The 24,001-nt window shown below is 40.1% G+C and overlaps 2 protein-coding genes across 2 annotated transcripts in view; one reads left to right on the plus strand and one right to left on the minus strand.

The window, feature by feature from the left end:
* Positions 1–3,279, minus strand: part of KLHL31 (kelch like family member 31) — a 34,207-nt gene extending 30,928 nt beyond the window's left edge. Inside the window, exon 1 of the mRNA XM_089531123.1 lies at positions 3,251–3,279. The gene's annotated coding sequence lies outside the window, so the exon portion shown is untranslated. The remainder of the gene's footprint in view (positions 1–3,250) is intronic.
* On the plus strand, positions 580–23,403 carry LOC149311469 (elongin-A-like). The gene is made up of 11 exons (XM_089531125.1): positions 580–648; positions 1,589–1,645; positions 3,547–3,659; positions 11,406–12,144; positions 13,445–13,541; positions 16,836–17,003; positions 18,800–18,897; positions 20,023–20,203; positions 20,771–20,882; positions 22,242–22,372; positions 23,181–23,403. The coding sequence occupies exons 1-11, from the start codon at positions 616–618 to the stop codon at positions 23,240–23,242; spliced, it is 1,791 nt and encodes a 596-aa protein (XP_089387251.1). The 5' UTR covers positions 580–615; the 3' UTR covers positions 23,243–23,403.
* Positions 23,404–24,001: the final 598 nt, after the last annotated feature.

The raw sequence follows: 24,001 nt of genomic DNA on the forward strand, positions 1-24,001 counted from the left end.
TTTGGTACAAACTGAGTTCAAAGTGCAAAAGTTAGTTTCCCCTCAAATAACTCAACAGGGGAAGAGCAGAGAAGGGGGCAGAACCTTGTTTTTCCCAGTAGGCTCAGGCAAAAGCAAACTGTTGCAGCCTATTCTATCTTGTATGTTCTTCCTCATTAATAACTTTTGCCATCTTGTCCACTCTGTGATGTTGCTTGGTCACACATGTCACCGTTTTGAGGAGTAAAATCTTGGAGGGCATGATGTTAAGGATGGTCATAAAATTGAGTGCTAAAGTGAGGATTGACCAAGCCATTGTATTACCCATCACCGTGTATGGATGTGAGAGATGGACAATGAAGAAGACAGATAGTAGAGAATCAACTCATTTGAGATGTGGTGCTGGAGGAAAGTGCTAAGGATACTGTGGATGGCCAAAAAGATAAACAAATAGGTCTTTGAACAGATCATGCCAGAACTGTCCCTAGAAACCAAGATAACTAAACTGAGGCTGTTGTACTTTGGCCATATCATGAGAAGGCATGATTCATTGGAAAAGACAATAACGCTAGGAAAGCTGGCAGTAGAAAGAGAGGAAGATGGTATGCCAGATGGATAGACTCAATCAGGGAGACCATGAACCTGAGTTTACAGGACCTGAGAAGAGAGGTAGAGGATGGGGGCTTGGAGGGGTCTCATTGATTGAGTTGCCATGAGTTGAGATCGACTTGGAGGTCAGTTAACAACAATAGCAATAACAGTGAGGTTGCTATAACAGTTAAAGTGGAACATATCACTATAATTGCATAACAAGGAGGAGCCCTCAGGCAGCAATTACTTGTTCCCAGTTAATTATTTGTTTGAGTAAAACTGGCCACTTCTTGATATTGTATGGAGGAGTCCTAGTTAGCCATAAGTTTTGATAGCTAGTGGTTACTACAAGCTTTTGGAATGTCTTATACCATCCACTTGCCTGGATTTCAATTTTGCTATAAGGAAAGCAGAAGCAGTTGAATGTTTGAGTGGGCTGAGGAAAGTGAGGTTTCTGGCGCCTGCAAGGATTTTGAATTGTTTCATGCTTGTTTTTATTTTGGGGCACAACATCTATATATATCCAAAATGCATGCAAACAATGTCCTCTCCCACCTGGGTGTGTGTGTGTGTGAAAGTGATATGTGGAATAGGGGATTCTCTAAACCAAGTATGGGAATGGGCAGAATAAGAAAGCAGTAGGAAAATTAAGGCCTGTTACAGACTGCCAAAATAAAGCTGCTTCAGGTCTCTTTGGAGGTATACTATTTAAATGATGCATGGGTCCTAAGAGTCTGGAGGTCGCGCTAAAGCCACACTCCATTCCTAAGCACCGGAGTGCAGCTTTGGTGCAGCTTCCGGATTCTTGGGATGCATGCATCATTTAAACAGCATACCTCCAAAGAGACCCGAAGCAGCTTTATTTTGGCAGTCTGTAACAGGCCTAAGAAACTTAATAAATTAAAGACTCATTAGTCCTCTCTTCTTCAGAGGAATCAGACTTCTTACAGATCTGAGAATCAGGAAACACTGAACAATGCACTAATAATACAAATAAATGGATTATTTCTATTTTCAGATTTTGAAAGCACTGAAGGGACTTCGGGATTTGAAAATATCCCTGGATATCTTAGTGGTAAGTGATAAAACAAATGGATGGGGTTACTTCTTCTTCTTCTTCTTCTTCTTCTTCTTATTATTATTATTATTATTGATCTGTGAAGTCCTTACTACCTATCACAGAGTATATATGTATGTAGCTGAGAGAATGCGGGCAAGGAGAAAAAAGTAAGTACCGTACTCTTTTCTCTTGTCATTTCTGAACTCCCAAATGTCTCTTTTCAAAGCATCAATTATAATATTGTGTCATATTTCGTAACAAGTTTCTAAGACAAGGAAGGCATGGAGGTATTTTAAGGACCACTTCAATGAGGGCTGTTGTATTTTGATACCAGAACAGAGTACAAAATATGTGTCATCAACCATCTTTGAATAGAACTTGTGTGTATCTTTAGCTGGTTGTCTATTTAGAAAAAGCACTTGGAAGAGGCCAGATTTCCCACTGCTGTTGCATGCAATGCACATGTACATAAGAAAGACAAGAACACATGTCTCCCATCAGCCATGGCAAAGACTTTTCTCTTCCTCTTTTCCCTTGCTCTGAAATCACTTGTTAAGGTGACACGTACATTAATAGTTTACATGGGGGGCGGAGGTAGTGTGATGATGATCAAATTATATGATGATAATCAAATTATGGATCTGACTCTTTTCTGTTTCTGGCATAAGTTTGGTTCGACATGGAAAGGCAGAGGGTGCAATGCTACACCAGGAGGGCAAGCATGCACTTGCCCTCTATTTATTCCATCTTGAAGGAATTTGGAGCAGAATATTGGATTAATAGTATTGCCCAAACTTTTTCTGGCTACTGCCCCCTTTCCTCTTGGGTGACAACCCTATTGCCCCCCAGTACATTTTCTTTGATATTAGGCCTAGTGTTTTACTGCAAATTCAGAACAAGCCATTTTGGTTGCTACTCCCTTTGCACTCAGTCATCTTGTTGGCAGCAACCAAGCAGCTGGCTGAGCAGCGACTGAGAAGTCTCTTGCTCAGGCCAGCCTTGAAGCAAAGACCAGTGCAGACATGAGGCCTCTTTGTTGTTGCTCAGGAAGCTGCTCACCCAAGGTGACCAGATGCAAGGGAGAAGCTTCTCCCCAGAGAAGAGGGACTCTCAAATCCTTCTTCGCGGCAGAGAAAGGTGCAGCTGGTGTGTATGTAAGGGGTGTACAGAGGCCACATGCTCTGGACTGGAGATTGGTGTGGACTGGGAAAGGGAGACATTTAAACTACAGGAGCTGCTCCAAGACAAAGTACTCTTTCCAAGAATCAAGCACAGATACTCCTTCCCCAGAGACATGTCTTCCCTACACAGCTCCAAGTGTCCACTCTCCCACAATAAATGTGTTTCTTCTTCTACCTCTTTTCTCAGCTTGTCTGATGAAAGAAAGCAGGAACAACAGTGCAACTCCAGCCTCCTAGCCAAGTCCCAGCAAAGCTCACAAAGCTTAACCAGGGTTCCAAATTTGAAAGCTCCTTTTTGCCACCAGTTCTCCCCCTCCACCATGTGCTCTAACTCATTGCGTCAGTCTGTCCCAAAATGGTGCCGCACTGTGCCCAAGCCTTGCACAAGTTTCCCAACTGCCACTGCTAGCAAAAGATGCCAGTAAAATAGTGAACTCACGTGGGCAGGCAAAGAGTGGGAGACACTACCATACAAAATGATCAGCGAGGCCGTTGGGTGGTTTTTTGGGGACCCTGAAAAGAAGTTGCCTGTAATCCTCACCGCCACCATGGTCCTAAAGGCCTCCGGTTCCCCTTGTCTTTCCTGAACACCAATAGTTTGACTGAAGACCCCTTGCTGCCCCCTTTCCTTCACTGCCCCCTTTCTACCTCTTTGGGAATCACTGGATTAATACAAGAACAATGGCATTCTGAAATGGTTGTGCTTTCTTTTTCTGCTTTATTGTTTTTCATTAGGAAACAGGAGTGGGGAAAACAGTGAACAGTTTTAGGAAACATGCCACTGTGGGTGATCTGGCAAAGTCCCTGATACGTCATTGGAAAAAACTTGTTCCTCAAGATAATACAAGGTGAGTGAAAGCAAAAATGAGGAACTGGGCTAAATTAATATTTCAGTTTCCTAGCATTTAAGAGTAAGTATGCATATATTCATGTATTCTACATTAACCTTAGAAGCAAAATAGTGGCATTAAAATGACAGTGAACATATCCAAGCCACTTTGTCACCATGATCACGAAACTCTGAAGTTACAGGTGTTAACCTTAGTTACCTGATCAAAACAGAAGACTAGACTGTGTTTTGCAAATACTAAATAGGTAACAAAAGCATATTTAAGAAACTTAACCAAATGGCAGTGTTGGTTACCTTATACCTTCCTCTCTCTTATTCTTAAAGCTCAGGGACAAGTTTTAAATAATTTTTTAATCTATTTTTTTAGAAAATGTATTTTTATAGACAATACGGCTACTATTACTTTTTATGTTCTGAGAAAGTTAATTTGCTGTTTGATTGCTCTCAGAAAATTAGAAATTATGGCAATGATTTATATTCACAAACATATCTGTGTACAAAATAATCAGATCTGGTACTCTGTATACTAAATCTTCAAGAAATAGAATGGGATGGGTGACTTAATTCAGTCTTCTACCTTCAAAACACATCTAGGGATAGCCTTGTTGGCCATATAGCAAATCCAATAACATCCAAACAATGATACCTTTATAGGATCAACCAAAATGCACAATTACATGTTGCAAGCTTTCAAAGTCACACTGGCTTCTTCATCAGGCAAACAGGAGAAAGAAATTGAAGACATTAGTCACAGGCCTGCATTTTCTATTTCTGGTCTTAGTTCAGATGGTAGGGAGGGCTATCTGCAGGCTGGCACCTCCGCCTTTTGCCATGTGGTCACCGGTAGATTTTCAAATTCAAGAAAATTTAATGTCCATTTGCAATTCAAAGAAGATGTTTCCTTGGAATCCATCATGTCTCCTTCCTTTGTGAAGCCACAGGCTCCTATGTAGATAGAGAACCCTGAATTTCTCAAGAAGTCTTCATGTTTTGCAAGTAGAGAGTTTAGCCCTCCCTACCATCTGAACTAAGACCAGAAACAGAAAATGCAGGCTTATGACTAACATCTTTAATTTTTCCCCCTCCTATTTGCCTGATGAAGAAGTCAGTGTCACTTTGAAAGCTTGCAACATGTAATTGTGCATTTTGATTGGTCCAATAAAGGTATCGTTGTTTGGATGTTATTGGATGCTTCCTTCAATTTGGTCTCAGAATAAGCTTGGGTTGTTCCACACTACACAGTTATAGTGCTGTGATTACACTTTAACTGCCATGGCAACATCTTATGAAATCAAAGGGTTGGCGCTGCTGGAGGAACATTTGCAGCCCTCAGCCTGAGAGCATCTTTGGGGATTCTGACCAAACTACAAATCCCAGGATTCCATAAAATAAAGCCAGGCATTTAAAGTGGGATTATAGTGCTATAATTGTCTAGTGTGAAAGGGCCCCTTGTAAATTAAGCTTTCATTGTTATCACCATGTGCCTTCAAGGCATTTCCAATTTATGGTGACCCTAAAGTGATGATATCAAATAGGTTTCTTGGGTTTCTTCAGGGAGGGAGTCGCCATTGCCATTCTCTGAGGCTGAGAGAGTGTGACTTGTGTCACCCAGTGGGTTTCCATGGCTGAGATGGAATTTGAACCTTGGTCTTGCAGTGTGCTAGACCAGTGCTCAAACCACTATACGACTCTTCTCCATTGCCTAGGCTTTCATACGGAACTAACTGTTCTTCTCCTAGAAGAACAATTAGTTCTTCTTCTATCAGAAGTTCTTCTTTTAGAAGAAAAAGAAATTAGTTCTTTTAAAAAGAAAGCTGTCTGATTGGATTGAAAGCATGTCAGAATTATTAACCTCAGGTGCCTCCTTATCAATTGGTATGTAGCACATGTGTAGCAAATACTTTTCTTTCAAGCCAATGAATAAGAACTTGGCTTCCCAAATTCTCTTACAGTACTATGTAATGAACACCAGATATATTACATTTCAGCCACTGCTGCCCCCTGCAGGAAAGAGAGTTTTTTATTCATGCTTCTCCTTAACAGCCTCTTCTTCTACAATGGGAAACCTCTTTTTATAAGATATAGTGCTCCAGAACCCACATTATCCTGTTGATACATCAGTTGGCTGTGGTATTGTGAGCGTGTGTGTCATGTTATGTGTCTTCACTTCCAACTTATGGTGACCCTAAGGTGAACCTATCATGGGGTTTTTGTCTGCATGATTTGTTCAGAGGATGTTTGCCATTGCCTTCCCCTGAGGCTGAGAGCATGTGACTTGTCCAAGGTCAGCCTGTGGGTTTCATGACTGAGCTGGGAATTGAACCCAGGGTCTCCAGAGTTATAGGCCAACACTCAAACCACGATACCATGCTGGCTCTCTGGTATTATGTGCAGTCTTCTCTTTTTGATGAAACACTGTGGAATATATATGCACTGTTCATAGAGAGAGGCACGGTCTGCTTCTACGGCACATAAGAGGCTGGATCTGCACTGCAGAATTAATACATTTTCACACCTTTTTAACTACCATGGCCCAGTGCTATGGAATTCTGGGATTTGTAGTTTTATGAGATATTTAGCCTTCTCTATCAGAGTGCTCTGGTGCAACAACAGACTACAGTTCCCAGGATTCCATAGGATGGAGTCATGACAGTTAAAGTGGTGTCAAACTATATTATTTCCGCAGTGCTGATGCAGCTTAGGCATGACCCAAAGGTATGACCCAAGCCATATGTTTAACCCCAGTTGGCAATCTACATTAGAGATGGGCAAAATATGGCCCTGGGGCATTTGTATCAGACTGTGAGCCTAAGTGTTTTCTAGCTATTTTTTGTTGTAGCTTCTTCCAACAAAGTAGAGGTAGACTATAGATTTCCTCTTGTTGTTATGTGTCTACAAGTCATTTCTGACCTTTGCTGACCTTAAGGCAAACCTATTATGGAGTTTTCTTGGCAAGTGTCTTGAGATGGGTTTGTCTTTGCTTTCCTCTGAAGCTGAGAGAGTGTGGCTTGCCTAAGGTCACCCAGTGGGTTTTATGTCTGAGTGGGAATTTGAACCCTGATCTCTAGAGTCATAGCCCAACACTCAAACCACTACACCATGACTGGTAGGTTGCACCCCTGGGAGACCCCTCTTCCATGACAATATCAGGGAAGGGCATGAGAGAGGGCACAGATTCCCTTCTGTTTGAGAACTTACAAGGAGGAAGCTGAAATGGTGGGAGAGAGAGCAGAAGGGTTCAAATTAAGACAGTTCTCTAGGTGTGTGTACCTTTCTCTCCTGTTTACACAAACACATGGATAGGTGGGGTTTGTGAATCTGGCTGTACTACTACACATCCTGAGGTTTCAGGTCTGTTGGCATGGTCCCTATCTGTTTCTTATCAGTTGGGACAGTATGCTCTGGGAAGACATAGGAGGGAATCCTCTCTGTTGTGGCATCCCAGTTTGACAGTACTCTTAGCCTAAGGGATCATTCACACATTGTTCTTTTTAGTGCGACAGTGTGAATAATCTGGCTCATGCATTCCAGATTTGTTATTCACACTATGGAACTGCATCTCTGCAAGTTCCGCTGCTCACATGTGTCAGCGCTTGAATAAAGATGGAGTCGATGATGCCGATGTATTAAAAAAAAAAAACACTTTCAAGGCATGCAGAATTTTATCCCAGGTCTGTTTGCATTGGTTATTTACATAGCCGAGAATGCTAATCTTTTAGACTCCCCCCCGGCATCAATTATCCCAGGTTAAGTGTTTTTTGGTTGTTGTTTTTTTTTGCATCCCCCGAATTTAATCAGATCATAGCACCAGGGAGGATATCATTCCAGCACAATGTGAAAACATGGGTGTTTGGGGGGCTGGTTTTACCCAAATTTCAGCAGTGTGGCTTAGTGGTTTGCATGTTGGACTACAACTCTGGAGACCAGGTACAAATCCTGGTTCAGTCATGTAAACCCATTGGGAGACCTTAGACAAGTCATACTCTCTGTAAACCTTATCACATTAGAGGAATCCTGAACAGAAATGGGATTTTGAATGTAGAAAAAACCCGTAAATGCAGAAGGTTTTTCACATGCATTTCTCCAAAAATTAAATAATGTGAAAATAAAGCAAATGTAAAAAGGACAAAAATGGCAGCTTTGTACTTTCAGGAAGTTCTCAAAGTAAAAAGCTGCCATTTTTGTCCTCTTTACGTTCACTTTATTTTCGCATTATTTCTGGTCTGGTGAAACGTTGTATGATTGTGGATTTTTTTCTCCTTTAAATCCCATTTCTCAGTGAGATTCCTCTAGTGTGATAAGGTAGTCGGTGTCAGAGGAAGGCAATGGCAAACCTTCTCTGCAGAATAGTGCCAAGAAAACCCCAGGATAGCTTCGCCTTAGGGTCGTCATAAGTTGGAAATTACTTGAAGGTACACAACAACAACAACAACGGTTTTAACTTCTTCTGTTTAAGTGTTAAATCAGCTTAATATGTTTTTAGCCTTTCAATTAGTTTTGTTCTTTTAAATTGTTTTAAAATGATTAAATTGATGTTGTTGGATGCCTCCCTGTTATAGCCTGCATCCGCACTGCAAAAATAATCCAATTTTACACCACTTTAACTGCCATGGTTCAATATAATGTAATTCTGGGAACTGCAGTTTAGCCTTCTGTGTCAGAAAGCTCTGGAGCCACAACAAACTACAAATCCCAGAATTTAATAGCAATAAGCCATGGCAATTAAAAGTGGTGTCAAACTGCATTATTTCTGTAGTGTGGATGCAGCCACACTCAGATATAGGGTGGAACAGAAATATTTTAATAATAAATAATACTGCCCTTTCCATGATTCCTGGGTTGTAGTTAGCAGAGCTAAAGGTTGTAGCAAATTTATTCTGTCTCCTCACATATTTTTATGTTCTTTGCTTTTTTCCTTCCACCCTTAAACCTTGAATTTTAGCTAGGAATAACAAAGTGATAAATAATTTTAGGGATTCCTTCTGCACATAGATATCTCCCCACAGTACCTTAGAAAGCAGACTTTGCTTTCTTAACACTGCTTGGTATGACTGGATTCTAAAGAGCATGGGTTCCTGGCTGAAGCAGGAATAACAAACAGGCTCTGGCTGCAAACTACGCGAGTAGAGAATTTTTGATTAATATTAAAGATCCTGATGTGAGAGAGGTGATCTGTGCCACAAAGTTATTGAGGAAGGAAAATGTGACAGCTTGAAGTGATGTTATATCTATATGTTTCTTTGCTGAAAATAAAAATCTGTGTTTCAGCTTTTTATCTTGATTTATGTTATATTATCAATACTTTGATGACATAAACCTCAATAAGAATTTGGTTTTCTGAGAACCTTATTGCATGAGACAAGGAATCTGAAATGGAGTGGGAGAATAGCAGTTCTCTGCATGCTGTTGTAGCATATCCATTTTCTTCCCAAGGGAAACGCATATAAAAGTGTGCCTTTTGTCAAACTGATTTCTTCAGCATGACAAAAGACATGCTTTTACAACTGTCTCCCTTGGGAAGAGAATGGAAGTGCTTTGATGGCATGGAAAGAGATATGGAGAAAGCTGCTTTTCTCAACTCCTTTTTGGCTGTCTTTTCTCTTGTGATAAGGCTGTAAGCAAGAGAATTCTGAGGATAGAACAGTGTTCATGCAATTTGACTTTTCAACTATGGAACTATAGTGCATTTTGCATTTGATCCCTCCTGCCTTGAAATGAGTGCAGAATCTGAGCCTGACTTCAGAGGGAGAACAAGATTTCTTAAATGGCCATGCAGTAATTCATTTGAGTGGCTCAGTCTTCATGGCAGATATATCTCACTACAACGTATTTTATACTTTCTTGTCTTCTTTGCAACAGTTGAAGTTGATAGCTCAGTGTTCAAGGTGATGTATACCTTCCAACATTTCACAGTTGAAAACAGGGACATGTGTGGCCAAACAAATCAGAATGTGGTCAAGATGGCAAAAGTTATGAATGAGGAAGAATCCACAAGCTAGGAAAGGAAGCAGCAGTTTGCTTTTGCCTGAGTCTAACATGGAAGGGCAAAACCCTGTCCCCTCCTCTCCCTGTGCTGAATTAGTTGAGTGCAGACTACTTCTTCACTTTGAACGGAGTTTGCAGAAATTGGAGTAGGCTGAAGACAAAGAGGGAAAATGGGAGGAGGAGAGAGAAACTGGGCCTTTTTAAAAGCAGCTGGAAAAGTGGGCCAGCAGAGAATTAATCAAAATGGTCCCTGCCAAATAGAGACAGTGGGAGGGATGATTGAGTGAAGATCTTTTTGTTTTGGCAGACCTTTGACTGCTCAATGGGAAAGAGCCTTTCCTGAGCTGTGCTTATATTTGTTGTTCTTTTTAATGCTGTTAACTGCTTTTGATATTACTGATACCGGTAGTTTATTTATATTTTTAAATTTTGTATGATATACAATCTAAAGCTGTATGCTTTAACTTTTATAAGCTGCCTTGAGTTCCATTCTGGGAAAAAGGCATGGTGATGATGTTGAAAATAACAACAAAAAACACCACCACAAATGAAATGTGAAGCAAGCTAATTAAACTGTTTTCTTCAGCCAGTAAGGCTTATGATGCAGGATGCATCTGGTGAGAGATAGAGGACATAATACTCCTCTGTATAATGGAGGTTTATAGTTTTGGGTGATCCAAGATGCTGAATGTCAAGTAAGTTTATCACACAGGGGAAATCCCGTGCAAAAACGGATTTAAAAGGTAGGGAAAGAAGGTAGCAAAAGTGGGTTGATTTTCACACACGTTATTTTTAAACTTGTGTTAACCTGAACAGAAAGTAAACAAAAGCTGCACCTTTTTACTTCTGAGATTTTTTGAAAGTAAAAAGGAACAGCTTTTGTCTACTTTCCCTCCACTTTCCTTTGAGGTTAACTTTAGTTTAATAATGACTTCATGTGAAAATCAACCCGCTTTTGCCGGTTTCCCATCCAATTTAAATCCCTGTTTTTCCACAAGATTTCCCCCATGTGATAAACTCCTTAGAGTCATCTGGAGTCCTCTCTCCTTGCCCCACAACTAAATATACTAAGAAGCTGAAAATCTTTCTTTATCAAGTTCTGCATCCATAGTCTTCATGGCAGATTAATATAAGATGCTTTATGCAAAATGCTTCTCTGTGTGTGGAGGCAAGCAAGAAAAATTATGGCATACTGAAACATTTTGATTTTGTTCTGATACAGCTGATAAATGGCCTGTATTTTGGAGTCAAGTCCTGTAATGTGTGACCATGGGCCCATTCATGCTCCAAAATTACAGTGCTATGATTCTACTTTAACTGTCATGGTTCCATACTATGGAATCCTGGGATTTGTAGTTTGGTGAGGCAATAGAAGAGCACTGTGGCTGAGAAGTTTAAATGCCTGTTCATAAACTGCCAGTCTCATGATTCCATTGGAGTGAACCATGGCAGTTAAAGTGGAATTATACTGCTATAATTTTGTAGTATGAATGCACCTTTTGTGACATGTATCCTAGTAATGGTTCATTGCTTGGACAGTTTCAAACCAGACTGGAGTAAATTTCTGTCCTCCAGATAATCATTGGACTGGGACTCCCATAATTTCTTACCATTAGCTTTGTTGGGTGGGGCTGATAGAAGCAGAGACTGACAATCTCTGGAGGGCTAAGCCTCTAGCATTAGCACATATTAAAGTAGAAAGGATGGTCTTCCTGTTTATCATTGGAATTAGGTGCAATTTTTGTTCTTTGCATTCTAGCACATGCACCCTGCCAAAAAACAGTACCAATAAGGAAAAAGAAACTTCAGATGAAAAGAATAGAATGCTGCGATCAAAGGAAAGTAACCATTCCAAGAAAACTCAGACCTCTGGATCAAATTGCAACTTTGCTTTTTCACCTGAAAAGTCACATAAAGCCTTAGAACAGATCTTAGAAGAGAAACAAAATGCTGAAGAACCTGGCTCTTTTAAGGGATGCAAAAGTCAATGCAACATTAAAACCCAATATAATGGTATGTGTAAGGATTCATCTGGTAGTCAAGAAACAAGTGATTCCAAAAATATTTGCAAAGCAAGTAATGAACAAGAAAAATCTTTAGAAAAACACACATCCTCTGTGGCAAGCAACCAAAGTTTCAACAAGAACTATTTGGTTACAGCCAGCAGGAAAGATTTGTTACTCTTAGAAGTAGAGAAATTTGATAAGGATCTACCAACTAAACAAATGGATATTGGGCTAAAAAGGACATTAAAATCAAATTCCAGGTCCCAAAGCCCAGTCAATGATGAAACATTTGAGCACCACAGTATGTCTTTTGAATCATACCTGAATTATGACCAGGGTTCACAGCGAAGAAAGAGAAAATCTGGCCCCACAGACAGACGGATGGCAAAAGGACACAGCAAGTCAGCATCTTGGAAAACTGTGACAACAGTCACTGCTGAAGAAGGAAAAAACTTAAAATCAGAAGAACATGGGGAAAGTCCCGATAAAAAGGTAAACTGTTGAAATAGTTCATGGAAGCCTGGTGCAAAGTTTGAATTTGGATTGCTTTTAATCACTTTAAAAATTTGCTTCAGAATAAGATTTTGGCAAAAATAACCAAAGGATAGAAGTTATTGCTACTATTCTGATTTTATGCAAATAGCATCTTTTTAAAGGCAAGTAAATAACTGGGAACCTGCCTAGTGTCTACAACAGGGGTAGGCAAAATATGGCCATCCAGATTATAACTCCTGTCATTCTGAGTCAGTGTATATGATGGAGAGGGATGCTGAAAGTTCCAGTTCAACAACACCTGGGGATATGCATTTTGCCCACTCCTGTTTACAACTAAACCTGCCTGGGGGCTGGCCTGGACAAACCATTAATTCTGCCCTGTACATGGTGGCAAGGAACAAGTACTGCATATGTTTTCCTTCCTTGCCTATCCACATCCTTACCATCCCACCTTGGATACTATGGAGCACCTACATGTGATGGACATAACATTCTTTGACATATATATGCCTGCAATCCAATAGAAAGACCTCAATCATGCAGTTGGTTTCTGGATTTTATCCAGGATCTTGACTGTGTGAATTTGGCCTCTGTGTATTGTTCACTCACTGAGGTTTATTGCACAGGCCCTGAAATGGGCCCGTTGCGTTCCAAAACGGGCGCGCACAGAACGGGATGGGGCTAAGAACGGAGTTTACCACACACTGGAATTCTGCTGCTGGGCATTCCAATCGTGTCCTACATCCGTTCCAGAGGGCGTGATTTCTGAGAACGCTTTGGAACAGTTCTCAGAAATCGCACTCTCTGGAACGGATGTAGGACACGATTGGAATGCCTGGCGGCAATGGCAGCATTCCAGTGTGCAGTAAACTCCGTTCTTAGCCCCATCCCATTCTGTACGCGCCCCAGTTTTGGAATGCAACAGGCCCGTTTCAGGGCCCGTGCAATAAACTTCTCTGTCTTTACCACATGTCATGGAACAGATCTGGCAGATGGTATTATTGGGTTCCACCCAATTCTTCTACCATATGTAGTGATGAGCACCAGCTTTGGTTGCTTTTTTAAGGGTTAAATCAGGGTTGGGAATTATACAACCTTCCAGTTGTTGTTAGACTCCCAATCCTAATATTCTTCCCTATTGGTTAGGCTAGTTAGTTCTTCTAGCAGTTGATCATATTTATGCATTCACCACAAAATGAAAGCGTATCATGTCATAATGTTTCCTTATGACTTCCTACAAATTTCTATCCATGCAAAAACAAGATATTGTTAACATCATTTCTGTGATCAAACACAGGTGAAGACATCACTCGAACACTTACTGAATAATCCACTTCCTAAAGTTCTGCCGGAATTATCAATGCCTTCTCCTCCTTATGTAGCAGAATTTAAAGGTAACTCCAAAATGTTGATAAGGGAACCCTGGAAAATGTGCTCTTTGGATTGCACTGGAATTTACTTGTCCAGTGAAGTTTGAAAAAGTTAGTCAGAGCAACAATTTCCCAGAAAATATCAGCAAACATTGCCATGTTACTTGCTATAAGTTAAAGGGGGAAAAAACAAACTTTTCAAAGCTCTGGCACTATGATAATGATAATAATAATAACAGAGTGTAAGAAAACTTTCTTACTGATAAGATTCCTGAGAACCAATTTAGCATTTCTGTAATCCTTGCAGAAAAGGAACATCTCCTAGTTTTGACCTTGACTTAGGGAGAGCTAATTTATCAGAGAGCCAAAGCTTTTGCTGTGCTCCTTCCACAGCTTAATAGATCTACCAGCCATAATAACCTCCCCCAATCCTCAGGAATCAAAGCTTGCCTTGGCTTTAGTTTTTCACTGCCTTCCTTCTGCCTATCTCTCTGGGTTGTCCATAAAGCAACAACTGCAGTTTATTAATTCTCCGTTCCTGGCGTCCAGCCCTCGCCCATTTCCGGAACAGAGTAATCATTTTCAGGTGGTACGGTATCAGGTGGAGGCCAAGAAGTCTCCAACCTCTCGCAGTCACTCACAAGGAGTTATTTGTCCATCCATTTTTTTTTAAAAAGAAAAGCCTCCCAACAGTCTGTGAAATTAACCAGCCAGAAGTCTACTTCTTTCCCTGATATCAGACAGCCCTACTGTTAAGCTGGGCAACCTATGGCTCTCTGGATGATGTTGGACGTTCATTCTCCTCAGCTTCTACCAACATGGCCAGTGGAGAGTGGTGATGTGAGTTGTGGTTCAACAACACTTGCAGGGCCACAGGTTTTCCACCCCAGCACTAGGCAGAGTAAGGTAACCATGTCAGGCAGCCAAATACCATCCTCGTCCATTCCACCTGAGCTCCTCAGCCATTCCCCTTTGCTGGATACAACATGGGGATTGTGCTGCCCTCCAGATATCTTAGATGCAAAATCCAGCAGGCCTAGGCAGCACAGGCAATGGTGAGGCATGCTGGAAGGTGCAGTTCAACAATATCTGGAGGGCTGTGTGATTCCCCCTATGTCTTACAGGAATCTGGATGTTAAAAAAATACTGGTTTGGGTTACAATTCTTATTTTTGAACACAACATCTCTGGATCTACTTAGGAAACACACTTGGGATAATTTGGTGATTAGTAATGTAGAATCTTCCATTTTGGATTATATCAGTTAATGAATGCTTTTTCTATAGTTCAGCAAATAAATACTCTTTGTAGCACAGGTAAAAGTGTTAACCCCTTGACTACTTTCCACAACAATGTGGAGTCAAAACTGCCTTACTGTGTGGGCAGATGGGTGAAGAGTGATACCATGAAATTCTCAACTGACGTGTCTTCTGAGAACATCTCCCAATGGTCTAGTTCCAGGGAACAGCATCATACCTAGTCAGAGCTTAGAAAAACTACTGTTTGGACTACCATTTTCAGAATCCCCAGACAGAACAACAATTGGTAATGTGATCATCCAGTTGATTTTGGGAGTTTTATTCCAACAAGGTAATTCTGCTTCCTGGCATCCACCGCTCTACCTGTGTTGGTTTGCAGAAACTAGAATGACTAGTTCTGTATATCTGTATAGCAGAACTAAGCTGCCCATCATTTTCCGGGCCCAGTACAAAGTGTTGGTTATCACCTTTAAAGCCCGAAATGGCTTGGGTCCAACATATCTTCAGGACCGCCTCCTTCCATATAATCCACCCCACACACTTAGGTCCTCTGGAAGGAATTTGTTGCACCCTATAAAAACTAGGTTGTCTGCAACCTTCCAGAGGACCTTTTCAGCGACCGCTCCCAGATTGTGGAATGGCCTGCCAGAGGAGATCTGTCACATGCAAACAAGTGCTCCTACCTTCCTTCTTTCTTTGTTTTTAAAATGATGAATATTAAGTTTTCATGGGAACTGATCTGGTTATGGGTAGGTGTACCAACCTGCCTTTGCAAGCATCAGTCTAGAGCAGGGATTCCCAAACTCTGGTCTTCCAGGTTTTTGGACTTCAGCTGCCAGAAGCCTCAGACATCTTGGCCAATGTCTTGGGATTCTGGGAGCTGAAGTCTAAAACACCTGGAAGGTCAGAATTTGGGAATCACCGATCTAGAGTTTATTTGTTGTTGCTGAGTGCTTTCAAGTCATTTCTGACACTACACTGGCTCTATAATGAAAAGTTACAGTGTTAGGTTTTTAAAAAAGATTTCCCTTTAAAACATGAACAAAATATTTTTGAAATGATGTACCGATGGCCCCTATCTCCAGTGAAATATGCCAAAATATATAAAAGAGCCACTAAGAAGTGTTGGAAATGTAATAAAGTAGTAGATCATGTTTAATAATAATAATAATAATAATAATAATAATAATAATAATAATAACAAAATTGGAGTTGCATTAAATCACAAATGCAGAAGATATTGAAATTAAAATTGTCAGAGAATCTGGAATTTATTCTGTAGGGAATTTTTGATGAAAACTCAAAACTAGAAAGAGAACATGGAAAGATTGTCAGGTATAAGGTATTGGCAGCAAGATTAATTTATGCAAAATGTTTAAAGAGTCCCAAAATTAAAAAAAAAAATAATGAATGGTGGGGGGAAATGATGGAAATTGCAGAGATGGAGAAACTGACACATCTGATTAGAGGGAAATTTATAAATGGTTTCTTGAAAGCATGGATATGATTTATTGACAATGTCCAACAGAGGGAAATGTACACAAAGATAATAGGTTTCAGTACTTGATGTTAAAATAGACAGAGGTAAGAATTGCAGTTAGTTGGAAGATGAGCTCACAGTTTGTGGATTAGAAAAATTAAGGTAGATTTTTATCTAACTGCTTAGCCTTATATGATAAGAGGAAATGTGGAAGATTCAGTTAACCGTAGAACAAGAAAGTTGAAAGTCTTTTATTGTGTTTACTATTAGTACTTTCTGTGTGCATTTTGCATGTGCTTATTAATGTTTGTAGGTAGTAAGTAGTAATTGGATCTTTGCCGTCCCTGTCCCCGCTTTCTGTGTTGGTGTGTATCTATGGTTGGTTTTAACATTAAAGTTTCAATAATTCTTTTTTGAAAATTAAAAAGCTGTTGTGAATGTAGACTCTGGATACCATGTTTGAAAAGAAGCTGAGGAACAGTGTTAGGAAACACTGCCCTTTTCAAAAATCTAATTGAAACTCCTTAAAGAGTAAACAACAGTTTTAAAAATCTTTAAATTCTTTCTGTGTATTCCGCAGCTCCACCAACCAAGGAAAAACCACCCAAGAAAAGCGAAGCCACTCAGTTCACTATTTGGAGGCGAAACTCCAAAGTGCAAGTGTACTCTAGCTCTAAAATGGTCCGTCTCTCAAAAATGCTAACACTGTATGAACAATGCATCCGTGTACTTCAAAATAATATTGACTGTAAGTACTGGAAATGCTTCATGGTTATGGGCTTTAACTTGGTTGTGTACCATTTTGGTTCATAGTTTTTTGTAATAATAAATGTTCCTCATGGAGATGGGTTCCTGGAATGAGTTTACCAGGGTTTTCCTTCCTTCCTTCCCAGAGCAATGGAATGTTGTGCTGTGTCTGTTTAATATTTATTTTATTTATAACTATACCAGCAGAAAAGGCGTGGAAAACATTTGTCCATATACCACATAGGGTTGTTCTTCTTCCCTGATTTGTCAGCCATCTGACCAGTTTGCTTTTCACTAAGTTTAACCACAGTTTAAAGCAGGGATGGACAAACTGTGGCTTACAGGCCACAAGTCGTCCCCGGTGATGTGGAGGGCAATTTTACCACATTTTGGAGATGTCTGAACCATTTTAAGCCCAGAAAAAGCCTTTTTAAAAAACAGAAGTCACTTCTGGTGACTTCCTATTTCGAAAAAAAGGCATCTCTTGGGCCTAAAATGGCCTGCCCTCTCCAAGAACACGACAAACATGCTGCTATATCTCCTAGAAGGCATGGGGGAGTCAAAAACCTTTGGGATGGGGTTGCTTATGGTGGTAATGTGGCCTTCTAGCCTCCTCTAATTTCTTACCCCTGGCCTTACACCATGGTTCATCTAAAACAGGGATACGTGGCTTGTCCGCCACCCTCCCCCCGAGTGTGTGAGGGGTGTGTGTGTGAGGCTGTTGTTTGACTGCAACCACCAGCATCTCTCACCATTGGATATGCTGCGTAGGAGTTTCAGTCCAGCAACATCTGGTGGGGTGTGCTTTGCCCAAAACTTATGTAAAGCAAGAGGCAGAAGCTCCCAAACTTCTATAAGGCAGCATGTAGTCATAAAGTATGTGAACAGTGTTGCCAACAAGCCTTGAAGATATTCCCTGGAATGTTTTGCCAAAATTCCTGGAATTCCCCAATATTTATTATTCAGTCAAAATCCCCAGAAAGAAATTAATTAAATTCCCCAGATTCCAAGGCATTCCCCAGAAATTGGCAACACTGTGTGTGAAACAAATAAAATATAATATCATTTAGTGATGCCAGTTTATTTGTCATTAATATGGAGACAAGGCTGCCAAGACTGCAGCCCAATGGCAAGGTTCCCATTGATTTTTCTGTGTGAGGATCAAGGGTCGGGAATCTTTTTCATCCTGGAGGCAATTCAGTTTCACTTCTTGAGGTGGGGGCATATTCCAGAAGCAAGAGTGGCACAAAAGGATGCCATCGTCCTTTTATAACCCTCCTGTGTTTTCCACCAATTTTTTTAATTTTATTTTTTTAACCACAGAACATTAATTTATGAGGGAGTGTCTTTTGATTGGTAACACTAGGAGCCCCTCTGTCAAGAAGTACCTCATCTTCTTTCTCCATTTGCTCTTGTTTCCTTTCCTTCTTCTGTTTTTCCTGGGCTTGAATTCTAGATTGTAAACTCATGTGCTCTTATACTATCCATATAAATGGAGGTGTCTTTTTTAAAAAAACAAACCAAAAATTCTGCTGGACTTATTTTAGTATTCTGCAAATTGCCTATGGAAGGTCAGAGTTCAAAAAAGTTATTTCTTGGCGTCCAACTCCCAGAATCTTTTATCAACATGGGCAGTCCTATGATGTGGACATGCTGTATGGAAAGTGGTTCTGGGAGTTGTAGTCCAAAAAAAGTAATTTTTTCCCAAGCTCTAAAGGTTTTGGTTTACACTGGGTGGGGTAACATGGTGGGAGAATGAATTTGCTGTGTGAAGGTAAAAGTATTCTTTCTTTGTAGCACTGTATGAAGTTGGAGGAGTCCCTTTTGAAATCCTGGAGCCTGTTCTGGCTCATTGTACACCAGAACAGTTATTTCGGATAGAGAACTGCAATCCGGTAAACATTTTTCTTTTCTTTTTAAAAGCCAGGAGGCCAGGAGGCACAATGGGATCTCCCCAACCTCTCCTTGTATTTATTCTACACTGCATGTGTGTAAAACACACCAAGGGTTTTCCTTGTGAAGACCAATATTTGAGAGAGATGGTGATAATGAATCACAGACACAACAGTCAACGCCAGGAAAAAGAGTTCCTTTTATTTTATTTTATACATTTATATGCCATATTTACTCCAATAAGCGCAAGGTGACTGTAACGTGACTGACAATCCTGGATGGATTTTACAAATGCTTCACAGCTTTTGAATGAACATGGAGCAGCTTGACTTCAGCTTTGTTGTTGATTATGTCACTTCTTTCTTTAGCAGAGGAGTCCTTTTCTAGCAGTGAATTAAATTCTGCTTTAGAAACATCACTGACACATTTTATTTATAATGGAATGTATACCCCACTTTCTCCTCCCAAACAAGGAAACGGTGTCAGAATTGTAAACCAGATTCATAGTGAACTGAATATCACACAATTCTGGTGGTGCTTGTGTTCACAAAGCAATATTGATAGTTCATCTACTGTGGGCCTTCGGTATTAGCTGGAATTTTTTCAAAAGGTGTATAGTTGAATCTGTGGATAAAAAATCCATAGATATGGAGGGCTGACTTTTTAACCCATTTAAAACAAACACACACAAAAGCAACCGGTATGGCAGATATCAGAATACCTTGATGCAAAAATGGAGTCAAAACACTTATGAGGTTAGGGCTATAAAGGTGATGGGGAGGGGATTTGTGGCTGCTAGTTCTGATATCAGTGGAAGCTGTGAATCCACTCTGTGAATCCATTTTAAATGAACTATCCAAGGAGCTGAATCCTGCCCCAAAAAATATTTAAAACCTTGGTTAGCTCTTTCAAAATGTTTAGATTAAATCCCCAATTGTTTATCTGCCTCACTGACACTGGAATTACCAGCTTCCACTAGGAAGGAGCAGGAGACAGATATAGCTTGTCCTACATGATGGGAACCTACATCTGCTGATCTCCCCCCAATACACACACACTTCTTTAATGTCCTTTCATCCGTCATTGCTTTTGGAATGTCTGAATTTGCTTTTCTTCAACTAAAATAGACATTTGTAGAAGAGACCGACCACTTATGGAAGAGACATTGTCAAAAATACTTCAAAAATGAACAGCTCTTGGACTGTGAATCATGGCGTGAAATGTATTTGAGGCTCTTTGTTCAAAGAGAAGAAAAGCTGAAGTCTCTCACCAAAAGCATTATTTCATCTTGGTCTGAAAAACTTAAAGGTAAGGTAATCCATAAGTGCCGGAAACAATGGATTGGTTACCTACCTAGTAGGCTGAAGACAGTGGATTGATTGAGAGAGACAACCAAACCATAGCTTGTGCTAAGAATAATTTAGGCTACAAACCTTGACTTACATTCTAGTATAGTATATGGCTTTTTATTTCTTTTTATTTCAGTTTTCTTGAGACTCCCCAGATGTTTTCCTGGTAGGGGTCTTTTAGGACACTGCTCAATAGGTTTGTCACTTCAGATCAGTTTGCCAATACTGTTGTCAGAAAAATCACTGTCAGAATAGTGGCTTTAGTTCCCAGCTTGGTTGCCATTCCCAGTCATGGTCTGTGTTCTCTTGGCCAAGCCATTGCTGCAAGCCATGGTTTGGCATCACCCCTGCCCAACTCTCTTCTTGATTTTTCACCTCTTCTTAAATGAAAATCATAGTGCTAACTGTAGTGGCTACATTTTGTCTGGAGAAACTACAGAGCTAAAACCCCAGAACATTAGGACTCCTTCTGTATTGTTTTAAACTTTGGTTTTGAGGAAACTTTGCTTTGCTTCTTTTTGGCTAGGCTGCCAAGTTAAAATGGCTTTCATCCATGGCATGGGAAAGCCACCTAGAAGTGTCTGCTGTCAGAAAGTCAGGTATGGGACAGCAGCGCCTGTTTTTCAACTTCACCCTAAGTAAGTGATCTTTATATGTCCAGTTAAAGTAGAGCAAGCCATTATAGTAACAGCCCTATGCCTTCAGGTTTTGCATCATTGCTCTGGTGCAGTTGTGTGATGGATTAATTTTTATCTCTTTCAAAAAATAATAACTTTGGGGGAAGGTAGCTACTTAACATTTCCTGTAGCTACTGTTTTCCCAGTACACCTCCACTTCTTCCTTCTTGTTTCTTCTCACCTGTTATTTCAGAGCTTGGCTGAGAGCAGAGCTGTTGTGTCTGGGGTGTGGAGAGTATCAAGTGGTGTGTGGGAAAAGAGTGTTAAACCTTACATTCCCCTTCTGTGGGATCTAAATCCTCAGTTATACAAGGATGGTAATTTTCTCGCTGCTGTGGGAGAAAATGAATATTCCTCCGCAGTATTCTCTCCGTATTTCTGTGCCATGAAATGTTGTGGAGGACTTGTTCTGTGGAGAAGAACACACAAGGGTTATTTGTCTAGAAATCCTGTTCTCTGCACAGAAAATAGTTTCTTCCACAGGAAAGACGTTTTTGTGGAATAAAACCCCCATGTGTTTTTCTTTGCAGAATAATTCCTCTACAGCACTCTGGGATGTTGGAATACCGTATCTGGGGGGAAATCCCTATCCCTAAAATTGGATCCTCACTCTTCCAAGCATAGTAAACTGTTCATTAGGACCTGTATTTAAAGACCTGAATTTGCCACCATCATGTTTGGTTCCTCCCCATAACTGGGAGGAAGCTGCAACCCTGATATTTCAACGCTTTGAAACACCTAGGTACTTCTTCTCTTGGTATTACAGTATATTTATTATAAACCTATATGGGTTTTATAATAAACATTTCTCAGAAGAAGAAAAGCCACAGAAATCTTGGAGTTTCCTGATGGGCAAAGCAGTAATACTGTTGAACTGGTTTAAATCTATAGTGGAGAACTGTGCTTTCTCTTACCAGTGCTCTCAGCAGGGAGTCTTACCATAAGGATGCATACAGGTAGAGGATTTTTCAGGGAGCTAGATTAGCGCACAACAAATACATCAAAATAGTATTTAACACTCAGGACTGACAGGGAGGGCAGGAGCCTAGTTTTGTAAGGCTCCAGATTGAAGTATTCTGGGTACTCGTGGCTATGGAATAACAGTGGATTCTGTCAATCAGATACCTCTGTCTTGCTTAGCTCCATGTGAAGAATAAAGCTTGAAAAAGTTAGTTTTTTGGACTATATATTTGGGATGTTTTGGACTTCAGATCCTCTAATCATCAGCCAGATCGACATTGTCACTTCTAAAAAAACAAATTAATTTTGTCAATGCCATTGAGTTTGACATAAATTATCTGTGTTGCTGCTCTTTGCTAGATCAAAGAACTCAAAAAACCAGGTGGGAAATAAGACCTCTTCCATTTCCAATAAAGGTAGCAATATGGCATCTACTAGGTTTTCTGTTTACAAGAATGGACCAACTCAAGTGGTGAAGAAACCTCCTAAAAGTAAGTAAAGCTCTTATTGATATTATATCAGAGATGCAGTGGCTACCTAAGTCCATTCTTACGTATTGCCAGTATCCCAGCTGCTGGTATTAAGTTCTCCAAACTGCTTAGTTTTGCGTTGGTGGTTTTTATAAGATGCCTGGCTGTGAATTCAGTCAGGCACTGATGCAAGGGATTCCCATCCTGCATTAATCCCCCTCTGAGCCTGATTTGGGGCCAAATTAGAAAAATACAACCATTTTGTGAATGTAATACTTACACACATTTTTAAAAAAGTAAATAGTAGTCCTATCATCTCCACCACAGAAAAGCATTAGGATTTCTGGTGGTGAGGAGACAGATTTTGATATATCCCATTGCTGTGTCCTTCCCCAACTATGGCAGGTTGAAGGTGGAGCAAGCTTGTTTTCTGTTGCTCCAGAGGAGATGGTTAAAACTGATGGTTTCCAATTATAAGAAAATCTTTGGCAATATCTAAACATTAGGGGAAATGTCTTGATAATAATTGCTATTTGACAGTGGAATGGTCTGCTTTGGAAGGTGGTGAGCTCTCCTTTGCTAGAGGAGCTAGACATTTGCTAGTTTTTAAGTGATTTGGAGGCACTATTCTCTCTCACACACTCCATGGCTACTTTCCTGGGGGGCTGCAAAATCAAGTTTCAGCCACCATCTTCCATATGCTATTCATTGGCTCTCTCACACTGAGCACTATCCTAATGTTTTCAGTTAATTGTTGAGCTCATTCTAATTTTATTATTGATAACATTCCCAAATGGACTTTATTCTACATCTACCATTTTAATCACAGAAATTGCTCCAATTATGAGAAAATCACTGAGAGCCTTCAAAAACAGATTTGGACCACGGTGAACGAATACTTTAAAGCATGACTATAGTATTTACACCAGAGGTAAATGAACATTGCTTTTGTGCAGTGAAGAATGGATTTTTTAATTTGTTATTTTTATTTATTTATTTTGCATTTCACTATTTTCAAAAAGACTGAGCATGTAAAGTGTTACTGTTTTCATTAATTGTTTTTGTCAAAAATCATAAATGATTCTACTGGACTGTTTTACACTATACAATAAATGTTTGGGATTGTTTTTGGCTACTACAAATTGCAAAAATGCTCAATCTGTTCCATATAACCTGGAAATCATGAAGTACTGTAGAATGCAAAGAATAAACATAACATTTCAAGGTTTTTCATGTTGAATCTTTCAGTTTTTGAAATCAATGACACATGCTATTTTCATCTCTCAGGTGCACCTTTCATCTTGTTCTATTGCTTCGGTGTGGGTAGGTAGATAGATCCACTGCTCCAGGCTCTGGTGGCAATCTCATTCAAAACACACAGGGGGTTTCAGATATGGTGGAAACAAACTTTAAACAGTTAAGCTCACCAAAAAGATTTCAGACAGCCATTCTGTTCTGTTTACCTGTAATAGTGTGTTTCTGTGTCATGGGAAGACACAGAGGGTCTGGCCTCTAAAAGCCAAAATGCGCAGTCAGCCCTACAAAGCAGAATAAAAACTGATTCACTGTAGGCATATTCTGTGTGTTTGTCTGAGCACCAAATGCACAAAATAAACCAATTCTCTCTCTCTCTCTCTCTCTCTCACACAC

This window comes from Sceloporus occidentalis, unplaced genomic scaffold (assembly GCF_023333645.1).
Source record: "Sceloporus occidentalis isolate IW3139 unplaced genomic scaffold, rSceOcc1.0.p SCAF_6, whole genome shotgun sequence".
Taxonomy (NCBI): domain Eukaryota; kingdom Metazoa; phylum Chordata; class Lepidosauria; order Squamata; family Phrynosomatidae; genus Sceloporus; species Sceloporus occidentalis.